At 38.8% G+C, this 14,693-nt stretch overlaps 1 protein-coding gene across 1 annotated transcript; it reads left to right on the top strand.

The window, feature by feature from the left end:
• The first annotated feature begins 184 nt into the window (after positions 1-184).
• On the top strand, positions 185-8,445 carry MTG2 (mitochondrial ribosome associated GTPase 2). The gene is made up of 6 exons (XM_074843093.1): positions 185-426; positions 2,127-2,274; positions 2,909-3,024; positions 3,654-3,872; positions 5,356-5,494; positions 5,921-8,445. The coding sequence occupies exons 1-6, from the start codon at positions 187-189 to the stop codon at positions 6,313-6,315; spliced, it is 1,257 nt and encodes a 418-aa protein (XP_074699194.1). The 5' UTR covers positions 185-186; the 3' UTR covers positions 6,316-8,445.
• The last annotated feature ends 6,248 nt before the right edge of the window (positions 8,446-14,693 follow it).

Here is a 14,693-nt window from a genome sequence, read left to right as displayed (position 1 = left end):
CTCCCTGGAGCGGCCGCCGGTGTGCGAGGGGAGGCCGCAGGCTGAGGAGAGCAACTGCCGGGGAGGGCGGGAGGCGCCTTCCCGCGCTTTCTCCACAGCGGCGCAACCGCGCGTGCGCGGCGCGGGGCGGGCCGGGCCGCGGCTGCGCTCCGGCCGGGCTGTCACGGCGCGGCGGCGGCCGGCGCCATGTTGTCCCGGGGCTGGCCCGGACTGGGCGACCGGGCCGACCCGGCGGCGGCCAGCGTCATGTTGCCGCGGTGCTGGGCTGGGCTGGGCGGCCGGCCCCCGTGGAGGTTGGCCCTCCTCTTCCTCAGCCCGGTGCGGCTGCCGGCGGGTAGCTGGCAGCCGTCTTTCTCCACAACCTGCGCGAGGTGGTCACAGAACAGGCGGCTGAGGCAAAAAAGAGTCATTTCGGAAAGGAAACTGGTAAGACCTGAAGTAAATCAGCTGCTGGTGTGCAGTGCAGTTACGTTGCTGGGTGGGCACCTCCCAGCCACGCGTCAGAAAACAGCTCACCTGCTCCTTGCCGTTTTCTCCTCACAGTGATCAAAGATACACTTTTGATGTGAGGAAATATTTTTGTAAATGTAGTAAACTTGCTGAATAGTGAGGAAATAAATCTGCCCCGTGACAGCATGGGTGTTCAGAAGGATTGTAGTAACGGTGTTACTTCAGCCTCAGGACCGCTCGGGCAGAAAGACGAGAAAGCAGAAGTCTTACATAGCTTTAAAGCTAAAATACTGTTTTGTTTCTCACTGTTTTTATAGTCTTGCATAGTAGTCAACTGCCAAACAAAGAGCTTTTTATGTCAGAGAACGTGCCACGTTCTAGAACTTTTTCTTACTATTCATTTTCTAGTTAAACGTCTATAGAAAATCTTATTTTCTAAAGATCAATAAATCACTTCCCGTTTAAAGCAATACTTTCCTGTCTCTCCGTGAGGTGGTGCCAAATACTTTTCTAAAACAGGCTTTTAAAGAAATCAGTGGTTATAGTATGACTTTAATTACCAAGAGTCAGGGGTTTTCAGTTTATTATCTTGTTACCATAATACTAATAAGACTTTTTCCCCCTCACATACCGTTTGGGCTGTTAATTAAAGTGACCCTTATTGCTCATTCTCATTATGAAGTCTCTTAGTAATTGACAGAATTTGAATGTTACCGCAATCAAGGCCATGCTATCTCTTTTCATCCCGATAAATAAAGAATTTCACCTGCCTATATGAATTTACTTCTCTAATATTTTACCTTGGGGATTTCAGCCCACTTCCTGGAGATAGGTAAAAATTATCAAACCTATTTTGCTGACAGAAAAGCTGAAACAATGCAGCATACTTAGTTTGCTAGAAGTCGAATATTAAGTTAATGTCAGAAATAGAGCTGAGATCTGGAATTCTCTTTACACTGTATTTTTTTAGCCCCTGAGCAACCGGTTGTGGCATATATTAAGATTTCCTCTACTTATTCTGTTTATAAATACTTTATATTCTTTGTCTTTAATACTTTTCTGAATTGTTAGAAGATTGAAGTTTGCCTTAATTTCCTCACCTGGTATAGGAAGTGTGAAGTGGTATGAGAATATCCCTCCCGAACATGCACTATGTCCTTTTTTTAAATTTCAGTTCAATTTAAAGAAGTGAAAAGCTTATGTGTATATATATTTTTTTTGGTTTTAATTTTTGTTTTCATGAGTAGGGACACAATTACTGAGTGGTTTTCCTTTATAGTGTGATAGCTCTCTTGAGCTACCTGTCAGCATTATACAACTGTATTAAAAGGATACTCTTCCTGTTACTAGTTCCCTAATGTGAATTTTGTACTTTTAGTATCTGAGCTGCTGCATTAGGTTATATCAGCATAGCCTCAGGCATGTACTTTTAAGAGGGTTCTGAAAAAGACTTTTGAGAACTATTGTTCTTTATTGTTATACTTAGTATACTGTATTTAGTTGATCTGTGAATGACAGCAGAGTTCTGATAATTTTTTTTTTTACTGTTGAATGGAACTCATCATGACTAGGAATAGCAGGTCTGCATATTACTAAGTTTTGCACAACAGTCAACTTCTTGGAAAATGACTCTGATAAACTGTACTTAAAGGGTACAAACCCCATCCTTGTTACAGACACGCTATTTCGTGGATCACCGGAAAGTGCGTGTGGTTGGAGGACGAGGAGGAGAAGGGGGTTGTTCTTTTTATAGTGAACCCAGAAAGATATTTGGAGGTCCTAGTGGTGGAAATGGAGGTGATGGCGGTCACATCATTTTGAAAGGTAAAACTCACTAAATGTGGTTTGTTTTGTGTTTTATCGCTTAACACCCCACCCCTCCAGCAAAAAAACCTCTACATGTGTGGTAGGAAATGGTAAATGTAAATGTCAAAAATGTTAAAATGGTTATTTCTGTGTAAGATGTCTTTGCTTTTTAAGCTTTGCCCTGAGCTGTGGTAACAGTGACACAAATAACACTGACGGCCTTAGAAATAATTTTGAAAATAAAGGTATTTTGCAGACATTTTAGTGGCTCGTGCCTGACTATGTTATGATAAGGCTGGGATCTGATCAGATTTTACTCTTTAAGATGGGTAAAGCTGCTTCTGCTACCACCCTGCTGCAAAATCTGTTAATCTAGCAAACGAATTTTCCAGAGTATGTTGTAATGGTTGATTTTGGAATGACCAGTTAATAAAGTGCATAGTTAATAAACCTAAGCAGATAAGTAAAGGCAGTTAAACTTCATCATAACTTACATTAATATTAGTCTTCCCTGATATGTTATTGTTGAGACAGTAAATAGGATATGCATTCATGCAATATTCAGAAAGGGAAAGGACAGTCAAGAGGTTGCTCTTCTGTGCCTCTTCTACTAAAACAGTGTGTTTAAAATATGTGTATTTTTGCTTTACAGCTGACCAGCAAATGAAATCACTTTCTTCAGTCCTCCCCTTCTATCAGGGTTTTCATGGAGAGAAAGGAGGAAGCAAAAACTGTTACGGAGCTAATGGTGCATATGTGTATATTAAAGTAAGTAAATTAAGGTTGCATGCTAGTGTGTTAGCTTTGTGTTAACACTGCTGATTTTCAAGCTGGATGACCTTATTGTGAGAAAATCTCATGTGTGCTTTTTCAGGGAGCCTTGTGTGCTGTCTCTGCTGAGATAGGGCTGGCGGGGACACAGGCAGATCCTGCTGCTTTAAATTGTTCATGAAAATTAGACTTCTTTGGAAGGTACATCTGGCCAAACCAAATATGGTTCTGATTTGCTTTACTTCTAGGGGTCATATGCCTAGAGCAATTATAATGCAGAACTACTTAAATAGGAGCAGACTTTTTTTCTTTCATATTTTTTTTTTGTCTTCAACGTGCCTGTTTTGGTTCACACCTGCAATATGTTTCTTAGCTCACTACTGTGCTTTGGCTTCTTTGAATAAAAGAGAAAGAGGGTTATAGTACATTTTAATGAAGTGTAAATGTCTGACAGTGCTGTTTGGGTTCAGAAAGTGAGCCTCATGAAGTACCTTTCTCTTTTTGGGTTCCCCAGCGTGGAGGAATGATTTTCAACAAATCTGAAAGGCGGTAAAGGATCTGCTGAAGACAGCTCTGCTGCAGACTTTGAGTATCAGTGTAATGCTTGCATCTCTTTTTGCTTTAAGGTCCCTCTAGGTACAGTGGTTAAGGAGGATGGGAAAGTTGTGGCAGACCTTTCTCAACATGGTGAAGAGTATGTTGCAGCTTATGGAGGAGCTGGAGGGAAAGGTAATCGCTTTTTTCTTTCCAATGAAAACCGAGCTCCAACGTTATTTACTCCAGGAGAGCCAGGTCAGGAAAGGGTCCTCCATTTGGAACTGAAGACAACAGCTCATGCAGGATTGGTGAGTGTTGCTGTGATTCTTAAACTTCCTTATCATTGCAGGATGACACTTGAGTGACTGAAGAAATAATGTTTGATTACGTTTTTCTTAGCCTTTTGGCTTGCTTGTTTAGAGATGCAACTCAATGCTTTCTTGCTGTTACTTGGTAGAAGGGTGTCCAAAGTGATTTGCAGAGCTGTCGCTCTCTTGCTACTTGATGTCATCCTACTGTTGCTAAAATCAACACTATATATAGAAAAGCGATATGCAGGATTCATCAGTAACAGACTCACTGATGATGTACAGCAGTCTTTTGTCTTTTGATTCTGCACATGAACAATAAAGTGTGAAGAGGTCTTCTAAATTAGTTTCTGTTTTCTTGGGGGTTTTTTTTGAAAAAGAAAATTGATAAAGTTCAAATCATCTATTTCATCCCTGTATTTGTCTTTCTACAGATATTAAACATTTGACTTTGTTAGTTCCAGGTTTAGCATCCTTTGAAATGAAAATACTGTTTAGACATGAATGCTAAGTAAACTTAGGGATTAAGCTGTTTTCATTTTTAAGTATGGAAATGTTTTAACACCAGCTGGTAAAGCTGTTAAAATTATGCTTTGCTGCAAAGAGTTCTTGCTGTAGTTCAACAACTGCAGAATAACTGTCTGGTGTAGCAGAATTTGGTGAATTTATTTAGAGACTGAGAAAAGAGTTGGCATTGGTGGATCAATACACTTAATTCTCTGACCAGCTGGACACTCTGGTCCACTTCTCACATTTTTGACACTCATTTGGAAACCTGAGATGAATCTGTTCTCTACTTTACTTCCTCTGACAAGAATTCAGAGTGTCTGACATCAGCGAATAGGAGAATTTAGGATTAGATCTACTTTCATCAGGGGATTATTGACCATCTATGTAGCTATCATATGTCAGCTGTAGGGTATCCCGGAGTAACGTCATTTCTGGGATAGGTTTGTTTAAATTCTTGCCTTCTTCCCAGAAGGCCAAGTTTCAGTTTAATTCTTTGATGTCAAGGCTATGAAAATCCCAAACTTGTAGGCGTTCTGGTTACTTGAAGGCCAAACTATGTAACTGAATCAGGGACAAAGCCAGTTCTGAATTCTTTTGGAAAATAATAAATCAGAGTTAGAAAATACATAAAATGGGAAGTGCAGGGCAAAGTGTTGTAATATTATTTCAGGATAAAAGAAATCTTATGTTATATACTCTTTTGACTTTGAACAAAGTAAATACTTAAGATGGCACAAAAGAAAGTTAAGGGGACCCTTCTATGTTTGATCTAATGTTTATGAGTAAATACACATATAAATAGGGTTTAGGAGAAACAAAAAAGGGAAACCAGGATGCTTTTCAGAACTAAGTATGCAAAATTAATATTATATTCATGCTGGAAGAACCTTGCCACATCTGCAAAACCTTACAGATTTTTTTTTATAATGGGATTAAACTAGAACTGTGGCTTTAATGAGTGTTTGTATTCCAGGTTGGCTTTCCTAATGCTGGCAAATCATCGCTTTTGAGAGCAATCAGCAGGGCAAAGCCAGCAGTGGCTGCCTACCCATTCACAACCCTAAATCCCCACGTTGGCGTTGTCCACTATCAAGACTATGAACAAGTAGCAGGTCAGAATTGTAGTACATTGTGTGTACCTTGATAGCAGTTTGTATCACCTGGGTTACTCTTTGAAATGCTGCAGAAGTAAGGTTTGCAGAAGTAAGGTTAGCAGTTCTGTAGAATTCTTACTAGTTCTAAAGAACTTCAAACAAAACAATACTGAAAGCCCGTTTCACATTCACTTATATGTGCCCTTAATACCAAACTAGCATTCTGTATTTTGCCTCCACTGGAATAATCTAAATTTAGGGGTTTTAAAAGGTAATAGCAGCCAAACTTAACGTGAGGTGTGCTTTAATATTGGTGCATTGAGGTGTCATTCTAAAAGTACTTGCACTGGCCAGTAAAAGACTAGATTTGGTTTTTGGTTTGTGTTTTTTTTTGTTGTTGTTGTTGCATATGTTGGATTCACTGTGGAATTTCTCTCGTTGTAGTTGCTGACATTCCTGGCCTAATAAAAGGTGCTCATCAAAACAGGGGCCTTGGGATGGCCTTCCTAAGGCATATTGAACGCTGCCACTTTCTCTTATATGTGGTGGATCTCTCTGTGTCTCAGCCGTGGATTCAGCTGCAAGACTTAAAGTACGAACTGGAACAATATAAAAAAGGATTGTCTGAGAGGCCTTGTGTTGTCATCGGGAACAAGATTGACCTTGCTCAGTCCAGGATCAATCTGCCACTCCTTAAAGAACAGATAGATATCCGGGTCATTGCACTGTCTGCATTGACAGGAGACAACCTAGAGGAGCTGTTGCTGCATTTGAGAGAACTGTATGATGCTTATGTGAAGACAGAACAATCACGAGGGCAAAGCCCAGTCAAGTGGTAGGAACCAGAACTACTGTGAATTGTAGTGGAAGGAGGAAAAAAAACCCCATAATTTGATTAGATTGCATCTGTGTGGTTTTGGTTTTTTAATGGGTTGTGGTTTTTTTATGTGCAAGCGGCATGGCATGTGGATTTGTTCTGGACTGCTGCATTGGAAGGATTTTGTTTGTTCACCTTTGAGGTGTGTCATGTTTTACAACAAAATTTGAAAATTGTGATCGTGATGGGTGTTGAATTAGAAACCTGGACCTTGTTTGACATTAGGTATTTAATTATGGAATTAAGAGAATGCTACCTAATAGAAATTACTGAAACTCAGGATCTGCAGGAGCTGCTGGCTTGCTTTCTGAATCAGAGTGCAGTAACTTCTCAGTTTTCACTAATCAAAAATTCTGAAATAAAACAAGGTGGTCCCATGTTCATCTCTTTTTGTACCGTAACCACTTTCAGTCATCTCTTTCTCCTGTTTTGTTGTTGGGTGTGTTTTTTTGTCTCAGAGGAGGCACCAGTTGCTCAGTATTTTTAGGAAGGAGGAGCATGAAACAGCTGCAATTAATGATTGAAATTATTTCCTTGTTTGTGTAAATAATTAACTCTTTAAATGCTGGCAGCAGCTAAGTAGCTGTATAAAATCATCAGGGAACAGTCATTTTGAGACTCTCTTCTGAGTTCTCCAGTTTCCTTGAGGAGTCTCAAGCAATGTTCTGGGAAATTCTAGGCTTAGATATTTCAAATAAAAGAAAAATACCGTTCTTTGCCTCCCCTTTTTTTAACTGTGCCGTTTTGTGAGCAGTTCTTAAATTTTGCTGTAGGAATTCATAAATCGTCGTGTAGAACAGTGGGTCTTTGCCCTCTCCTCATGCTGAAAAAAGAGCTGCTTCTGTATATTCTGGTTATATTCTGTGTAATGATTATCTTGATAGTGAAAAGTCAAAATTTATCAAAGCATGTTAGTAAGCTTTTTCATAAGGGACCCTAACAGACTTGTGGAATGCTGAGACACGTACTTCAGTAGTCAAGAGAAACTATTGTTCTTGAGCCTTTACTTCTGTTTCTTGACTTTTAAAATAGATTAACTTTGTCTTCCATACTGGCAGTGTGGAATTACAAACCTTGTACATACCTTGTCACATCAGCAGAGTACAAAGTAAACTCATTAGCACCATCATAAAACAGAAAGATGTGGTGTTTGTAAACTAGGCTTTGTTTTTTCAGGAAATACAGTATTAAGTTTTAAGGACAGCTTGGTGCATTATGAACACACGCCTATCACTTGTCTTTGGTTAAGCTTTGTTAGCTTATAAATAAGGATTTCATTATGTTTAAACTAAAATTGGCTATTTTCTACTGTACCAGCAGTAGTGGGAATTACTCGGTGGGTTTAGAAAAAGGAATCAGCCGTAGCTTCTAATTACTTTTTTCTGTACGCTACAGCGAAGGTGATAATACTCTCTGCTCCTGTCACTTTGCACATTTTGTTTGATCTCTAATATTCTAACGCTTCTGAATGATGCAGCCTTAAAAGACTGGCTCTCTCGGACTCTGTGAACGATGGACTTTTTTCCCTGACTGCCTATGGCTGAAAGGGGCAGTCTCGTTCAATCTCTTAATTAAAGCTCAACTCACACGCTCCTGTGCTATCAGTGATGGGATCAGCTCTGTGATTATGAATTAGAACTAACTTTGCCTGTATAAGAAAGAAGGTGCATATCCTTCTTATTCTTAAGAGCAGCAGGTTTTTATTCTGAAAAAGTGCAAGGTCAACTCAAATGCCTGAATTATTTAATAAAAATATGGGCAAAACAGGTAACTACCTCTCCTGAATTCACATTCTGAGTATTTCTATCCATGATCAGGTATGGAAAGTAATCTATGCGTTCTAAGCAGTGATAATGGTATAAATATGATCAGGAAAAAATGAATATTAAATCCCAAAGTTGCTCTCATGATTTGTTTCATACTTACTTCATCCCTGGGATTTACCAAACTGAATTAGGTAGAACTGAATAGTTCTGTCTTTCTCTTTGGTTTTGTGCAGCATTTTTAGGCGTCACTGTTGTTTATCCTTCTATTGCTACGTGTGTTTCAGTCACATTTAATAAAACCAGGAGAAGATTGTCTGAACACAAAAGCTGGTGCAGCTTCTTTGCAGAACGTTTGATACCTACAAATACTTTGCGTATTTTGGTATTTAGCAGTCTTTGGGAATGCCAGGTGGTGCTGTGAAAAGCCTCTGTGCTCGCAGGAGGAGCTTTCACCCTTACTTCCTAGTGCTCATACAACCTCAGTTCTTGGAGTGGAGAGTATTTTGAGTACTGATGTGCCAAAAGCACAGCAGGTTGCTACATGTCTATTGATCATATAATTGGTTTCTTTGTTCTTAACATTTCAGCCGCCTGTTCTGAGATGACAGTACCAAGCTCCTAACCACATGCTGATAGGGTTCAAAGAGGCTTTGCAGGAGCACATACTCCTTCATCTGTCAATGCAGAGGGCCGGAGAGCTCCAGCTTTAGTGTTGGAACGACTGTGTGTGGGAGTTTGAACGTACTGTAGTCAATATACACTTATACCAAATGAAGTAACCTCCTGCTTGGGGTCCCCGCATTAATGCTGAACAAAAGGAGGGGCTGTGTGCTACCCAGCACAATACGGAGTTAACAGCCTGGGCCGAGTTCCTGTTAGGGCTCCTTCAGTATTGGCATGAAGATCTCTTGCATCCCATTCTAATTATGAGGTACAGAACTGAGAAGTAACTTCTGGTTATGCTGAAAATAAGGTATTTACAAAAGAAACTTGGTTTATGTCTAGGAACAGAGAAGAAAATCAGGTTAAGAGAGAGAATGATGAATTGTTTCAGAGAAGAATGATGTGCTATAGGACTTCCCACTTTTTTCCTTTTTTTTTTGGTCGGGGTGGGCAGGCTTATGTTGCTTTAGGTTTTGGAGGGATTTTGCTGGCTTTCTTCTGCATGACTTTCCTTAACTAGCTTTTGCTTTCCTCTGATGAAACCTTTGATGTTGTCCTTGATTTTCAAGTTGACTAGAGGAAAGAGGTGGGGGATTTTATTTCTCATGCTGACAATAAGCCTTATTTTAACATGAATTGAAGTCCAGTCTGTTTTCTATTTCCTAGAGAAGCTTGAGCCATAATTTTGTTTAGCACTTTACATTTCTAGGACTCATCTTTTTAATACATTTTTGGTCCATGATTACAACAGTATTTTAGTGTGAATTGTGGTTTTTTGTTTTTATTTACAATCCTCTCCCCCTTTGTAAGTTCTCAGAAAGTGTAGGTGGTATCAATTGAACAGAAAAAGAAAATGAAATGTTAATGTAAAAACAAGCATTAAAAAGAACCATGCTTTTTAAACATAGGGATAATGAGGATTCATTGCAGGACATTAACTAAAACATTGAACTGGTGTGTTTAAGTATGGTATCTTTTGCAATCTGCTTTACTTATATGGTTTTGTAAATCACTTTTTTATACTACATAATATTTTTTTAAGCTGAATGAGAAAGTGTTTGCAGCAAACTGAACTGACAGTAATAAAAATGAGACCCCCGCTGAACTTGTACTCACTGGCTCTGCTCTGCTGCAGCACCATGCTGGGAGGAGAGCAAGGCTTGCCTCCAGCCTGTGGCCCACGCTGGGCGGAGGGTGCAGATAGCGGCAGACAGCAGCCCAGCTCGGCTGCAGCGAAGGGACGGAGGGGCAGGATGTGACACCAGCTGCTGGGTAGTGTCTGCCTGTGTTCATCCCGACACTGTGTGCTTAGAGTTGAGCTGTTAAAGCGGTGGTAGGTCACCAGTTGCTTGAATACAGTGAGAAGTGAGGGCTGCCAGAGTGTCAGATCTCACTGGGCTTCTTTTTGCATTGTATTATTGTATGTGTATTTATTAAGCCTCTTCATAGTGATTTTTATTAAGTGAATTTGTGGTAAGTGAATAGGTACTCGAACATGTTTGAAAACTCATGACCATATTGATTCAAATTACAGGAATGGCTGTGAACCAGAGATGCTAGTGCTGGTAGAACAGGACCTTGCTGTAGTTTGCACGTGTTTGTACAAGCTGCTGGATACAGAACACCAATCTAACTTCTTTGCTGTCTTGTCTTCCACAGGATGTTGCTAACTGGGCTCATTGCCTGATACCTGCAATGTAAGGTTGATGTTGGCACCAGAGGTGTGTTGCAGGTGTGCTACTTAATGAGTTATTAATTGAATGGCAGGTGGAATGTAAATAGGGAGCAGACAGGCTGCTGGAATGCTAATGTGTTGCTTGAACTGTTAACTCCACCATGGAAATTAAAAGACAATACATGTTTTGACTTAATATTTCTATGAATATCGTTGTGTAAAAATGGATTTTTACTAGTAGCAAGATTACCTTTACTTTGGGAGCTCTTATTTTTGGGGACACTGTAGCCCATCATCTGGAGGTTGTTGTCTTGCATACAAGCTATGAGAGATGAAGCTTTTTGGGAGCAGTAGTTCATTGTGCAGTGTGTGTAGAGAACAAGTAAGTTTGAAGCTCATCATCCCTTCAACAGGTCTACAGCCCTGTTGTTCCTGTGAAAGTTGTATTTTGGTTTTGGACCACTTCTATTAATAATGAAATTCATCACCATTGTGAAAATGGCTTTGATATAAATTAAAACTTTATCCTGATATTGATGTGTGCCTGGCTCTTAAAGAACAGCTTTCTTTTCTTCTGTTTGTTTCCATACTGCAGTTTCCAATGCTGTTCCCCATTAACAAGTTTCCCTGTCTTGTTAAACAGGGATTAATTGTGCCTGAACTACAGAGGTCTGGAAAGACTGACGTTATTAATATTTGGAGGGAAGGTTATATATGTGTGGCAGTAATGATGAGGAATGATTTTGCAGCTCTTGATAATAGAACAAAGCTACCTTCAGGCTGCACTCTTGATTTTTCTCTATGTGGTTCTGAAATTTATTATCTGGTATGTGCCCATTTTTCTGAGACATAAAATATAGCTGGTAGGACAAAGGCAGAGAGATTTTTATCAACCTTGTTTTAATATTAAGATTGTGTTTGTCCTTCATTTTGCTACTGAGAGTGATTTTTCATCTCTTTCCTGATTGAAATAGGATTGTCCAAGGAGGTCTTAACAGTGTCTGATTTCTTATCCACAGGGTTAGGTTGTTTGGGTTTTTTTCCTCTGCCCTTGTTTATATGAAAAATTGCTTTGACTCCCTGAAGTGTGCATTCCTTGGTTAGGCTCTATTCTTTGCTTATTGCTATACTGTTATGTCACCAAGTGGAAGTATTTGTGTACTATATATGTGTTTCCTGAATGATGACTGAAGACAAAAGACTAGCCATACTATTAAACCATGTAATTATGGTTTAATAACTAACTCATGTCTGCATGATCAATTTCAGTAAGAGGTAACGGGTGTGACTTTGTTACAATCCTTTTTATTCTGGTAATATTCCATTAATTTTAATTGGAGTCACTCTGGTATAATGCAGTGGTGACCCAGGCCCAGGTTGGTTTTGTTTGTTGGTTTGGTTTTTTTTTTACCTTAATGTAGCATTGCAGTATACTCAAATGCTGTTATTTTATGTTATGGTTATTGGGTAAAATAAGGCAGAAAACATGAAGAGCCTTGTGCTTGTTCATATATGCTGAAAATGTTTTATACAGACTACATCACCTTTTAAAATGCACACTTTAGAAATGCACTTAGATCCAGGTTTATTAGCACCGATCAAAAAGCAGGACTAAAAACTAACGGCAGAACAAATTATCTTTTGTTATTCAAATCCCCAGCGGGTACCTTTTTGTCTTTGTAACTGAAAAAATCAATAGTCAATGTGTAGGTAAGAGTCAATATTTTAGAAAAATCTATGGTTTGGGATCAATTTTAGCATATGGAAAAGCTTGGTCATAGTTTTAAAGATTTTTCATTTGAATCTTGACATTTGGTTCCTCAGTGCTTAATTACCATTGAGATTGGAACATCACTGTTTTCCAAAGACATGTGAATCCCCACCCAGTACATCCTTTGTACACACACTAATCAACCATTGATAGAAGTTAGCTATTCACTGTATAAATCTAGATAAATTAATCTTCCACTAAAAGTGGAGAATGCTTATGAAGAAAAATATTTGCATGAGGCAATGTAATTGCTAAAACACTGGTTGTCAAGAAGACATCTGTGCTATTACAGATGAAGTATCCATATTTTGATTATCTTATTCATGAACTCATACTGTTTTGTGGCCATTCATTTCCTGTTGTTTTCCTCTGTTACAAATCAGGAAGATGAGTTTGGGCAGCTAGTTTGCTTTGTCCAGGCAGGACACACATTTATCACATTTAAAAAATAACCTGGTAGAAGGTCACTGTATTAAATCAACATTTTTTTACTGCATTATTTTAGACAATGTTTATTTCCTTCACTTACCCACCCCCACACCAGACATGTAGTGGAAGTTGAAAACAGTAGTTCTAATCAACAATTACTGGGACAGTGACCTCTGTCTAGAAAAACAAAAACTGGTAACAGTATCTGCAGTACCAGAACTTGTGGTTTTGAAGCTTGCCCATCTATGTGATGGGTTAAGTCCATGCTAGCTCTGCAAGGTCCTTATGGCCCTGTAACTATAGATATAAAAAAATTTATTTTATTTTGGTAAGCTAACTCATCTCTGTTTCTATACCAACCAAACTTTTCTAGCTTCATTAACTAATTTATCACCATTAGGAAAATGGCTTTGAGAGATGAAAATTTCATGTGTTTTACATCCTTTTTTTTTTTTTTAAATATAATACTGCAATACATTATGTTTGAGGGTGATTTATTAACCTTCTTTCAGTGGTAGAAAATGAATCATAGGAGGCTGAGGTCCAAACCTAGCCAGGCTGGGAAAAGTCTACATCCCACTGAATTTTAGAAACTTTGAATTTAAATATCTGTTTGCATTTGGATCCCAATGGCTTGCAGAGTCACACAGAAATTCTGTGGCAAGGCAGAGGACCTGGAATCTGGAAACAACTTAGTGTAGTGCTAGTCCTTTTTTAGGTGGCTTGTACAAGTGTAACTTCCAGCTAACCATATATGTCTTATTTGCATTTGTAGCTTCAAAATACTTCACCTGAATGTGGGCGGAGAAGCACAGAAATACACGACTCACTGAAGAGATGCCCAGTTCAGATGCTGCTTTGCATCTGCCCTCCCCAAAATCCTCCAGTATCCATTCTACCCTCTTCATGCTATTGCAGTCCATTTTAGCATTCAGGAGCTTTCTATGAGCCAACTCAGTTATCTTCTGGGTTTTTTTGAAGGCATTCAGGATTTTTTTCACAGTAAATAAAACTTGATTTGTAGATGAGTAACAAAGATTGCCACGTGAAACAGTTTATTAACCAGTGCTGCTAATTTATGTAAATTATCACTAATTAAATGTTCTAAAGATAGGGATTTATTTAATGCTTGTAAATGTATTGAAGTGGCTTATGAAACTGATCAACAGAGAACAGTTCTAGAATTGTATATTAAGACTAAATTAAGTTAGTGCTACAGAAGTTAATTTGCTAATGTATTTAGTCTGGAACAAAACCAGTAATACATTTAACTAACCAGGTCGCTTGATGAATGAGTGCACAGTTGGAAATTTGCTTTTAGTGAATATTCAAGCTAAAAAATAGCTATATACCCACTTTCATGTTAGTAAAGCCTGAGCGTTTATATATTAATGGAGAAAATAATTGCAGAGAGTCACAAATGTAATTGAATAAACAAGGAACTTGTTCAGATGTTCTCAAAATATTTTATGCTTGTTCTAGTCTTTGGTCGTTAATACATCTGTTTTTCTAAGGCAGTTTGGTATATCCTGTCAGCACACAAATACTTCTGCAAAGATTCTCGTACAAGTGGCATTTAGGCTAACCAAAGTTCATGTTTTGGTTTGGAGGAGGCAATTCTGTTGTAGTACGTGCTGATTTGATAACTTGTCATGCCACAGTTGTCAGTGATTAATATTGATTAGAAATTTTTCCTATTTACAAACTGTGATTGAAAGGTACTCTACTAAAGTGGTGCATAGTGATGGTACTCAGTGAATTAATTGCTGAGATGAAAACATGGTTATTAAGATGAGTTGATCATAATGACCTTAAATAGTTGATTTCCCAGTTCTTAGTCTCCTGTTCAGTACTTTAGCTGGGGCAGCCTCTCAAGAGATGAATGAAGGGTGGTTGTATTTCTATTTTTTTCAAAGCAAATTATTTTCAAACCCATGTTCTCAGAAACTATTTTTGAGATGGTCTCTTTGTATCAGGGGTCAGGAGCATGGGGGACTTCTGAGGGGGAATTTCTAAGGGATTTCAGCTCTTTTTCT

This window comes from Strix aluco, chromosome 17 (assembly GCF_031877795.1).
Source record: "Strix aluco isolate bStrAlu1 chromosome 17, bStrAlu1.hap1, whole genome shotgun sequence".
Lineage (NCBI taxonomy): Eukaryota > Metazoa > Chordata > Aves > Strigiformes > Strigidae > Strix > Strix aluco.
This window is presented reverse-complemented; position numbering and strand designations above follow the sequence as displayed.

Coding starts and splice junctions, on each gene's coding strand:
- MTG2 (XM_074843093.1), top strand. CDS start 187: ATGTTGTCCCGGGGCTGGCCCGGACTGGGCGACCGGGCCGACCCGGCG. Junction 427..2,126: donor TCATTTCGGAAAGGAAACTG/GTAAGACCTGAA, acceptor TCCTTGTTACAG/ACACGCTATTTCGTGGATCA. Junction 3,025..3,653: donor GTGCATATGTGTATATTAAA/GTAAGTAAATTA, acceptor TTTTGCTTTAAG/GTCCCTCTAGGTACAGTGGT.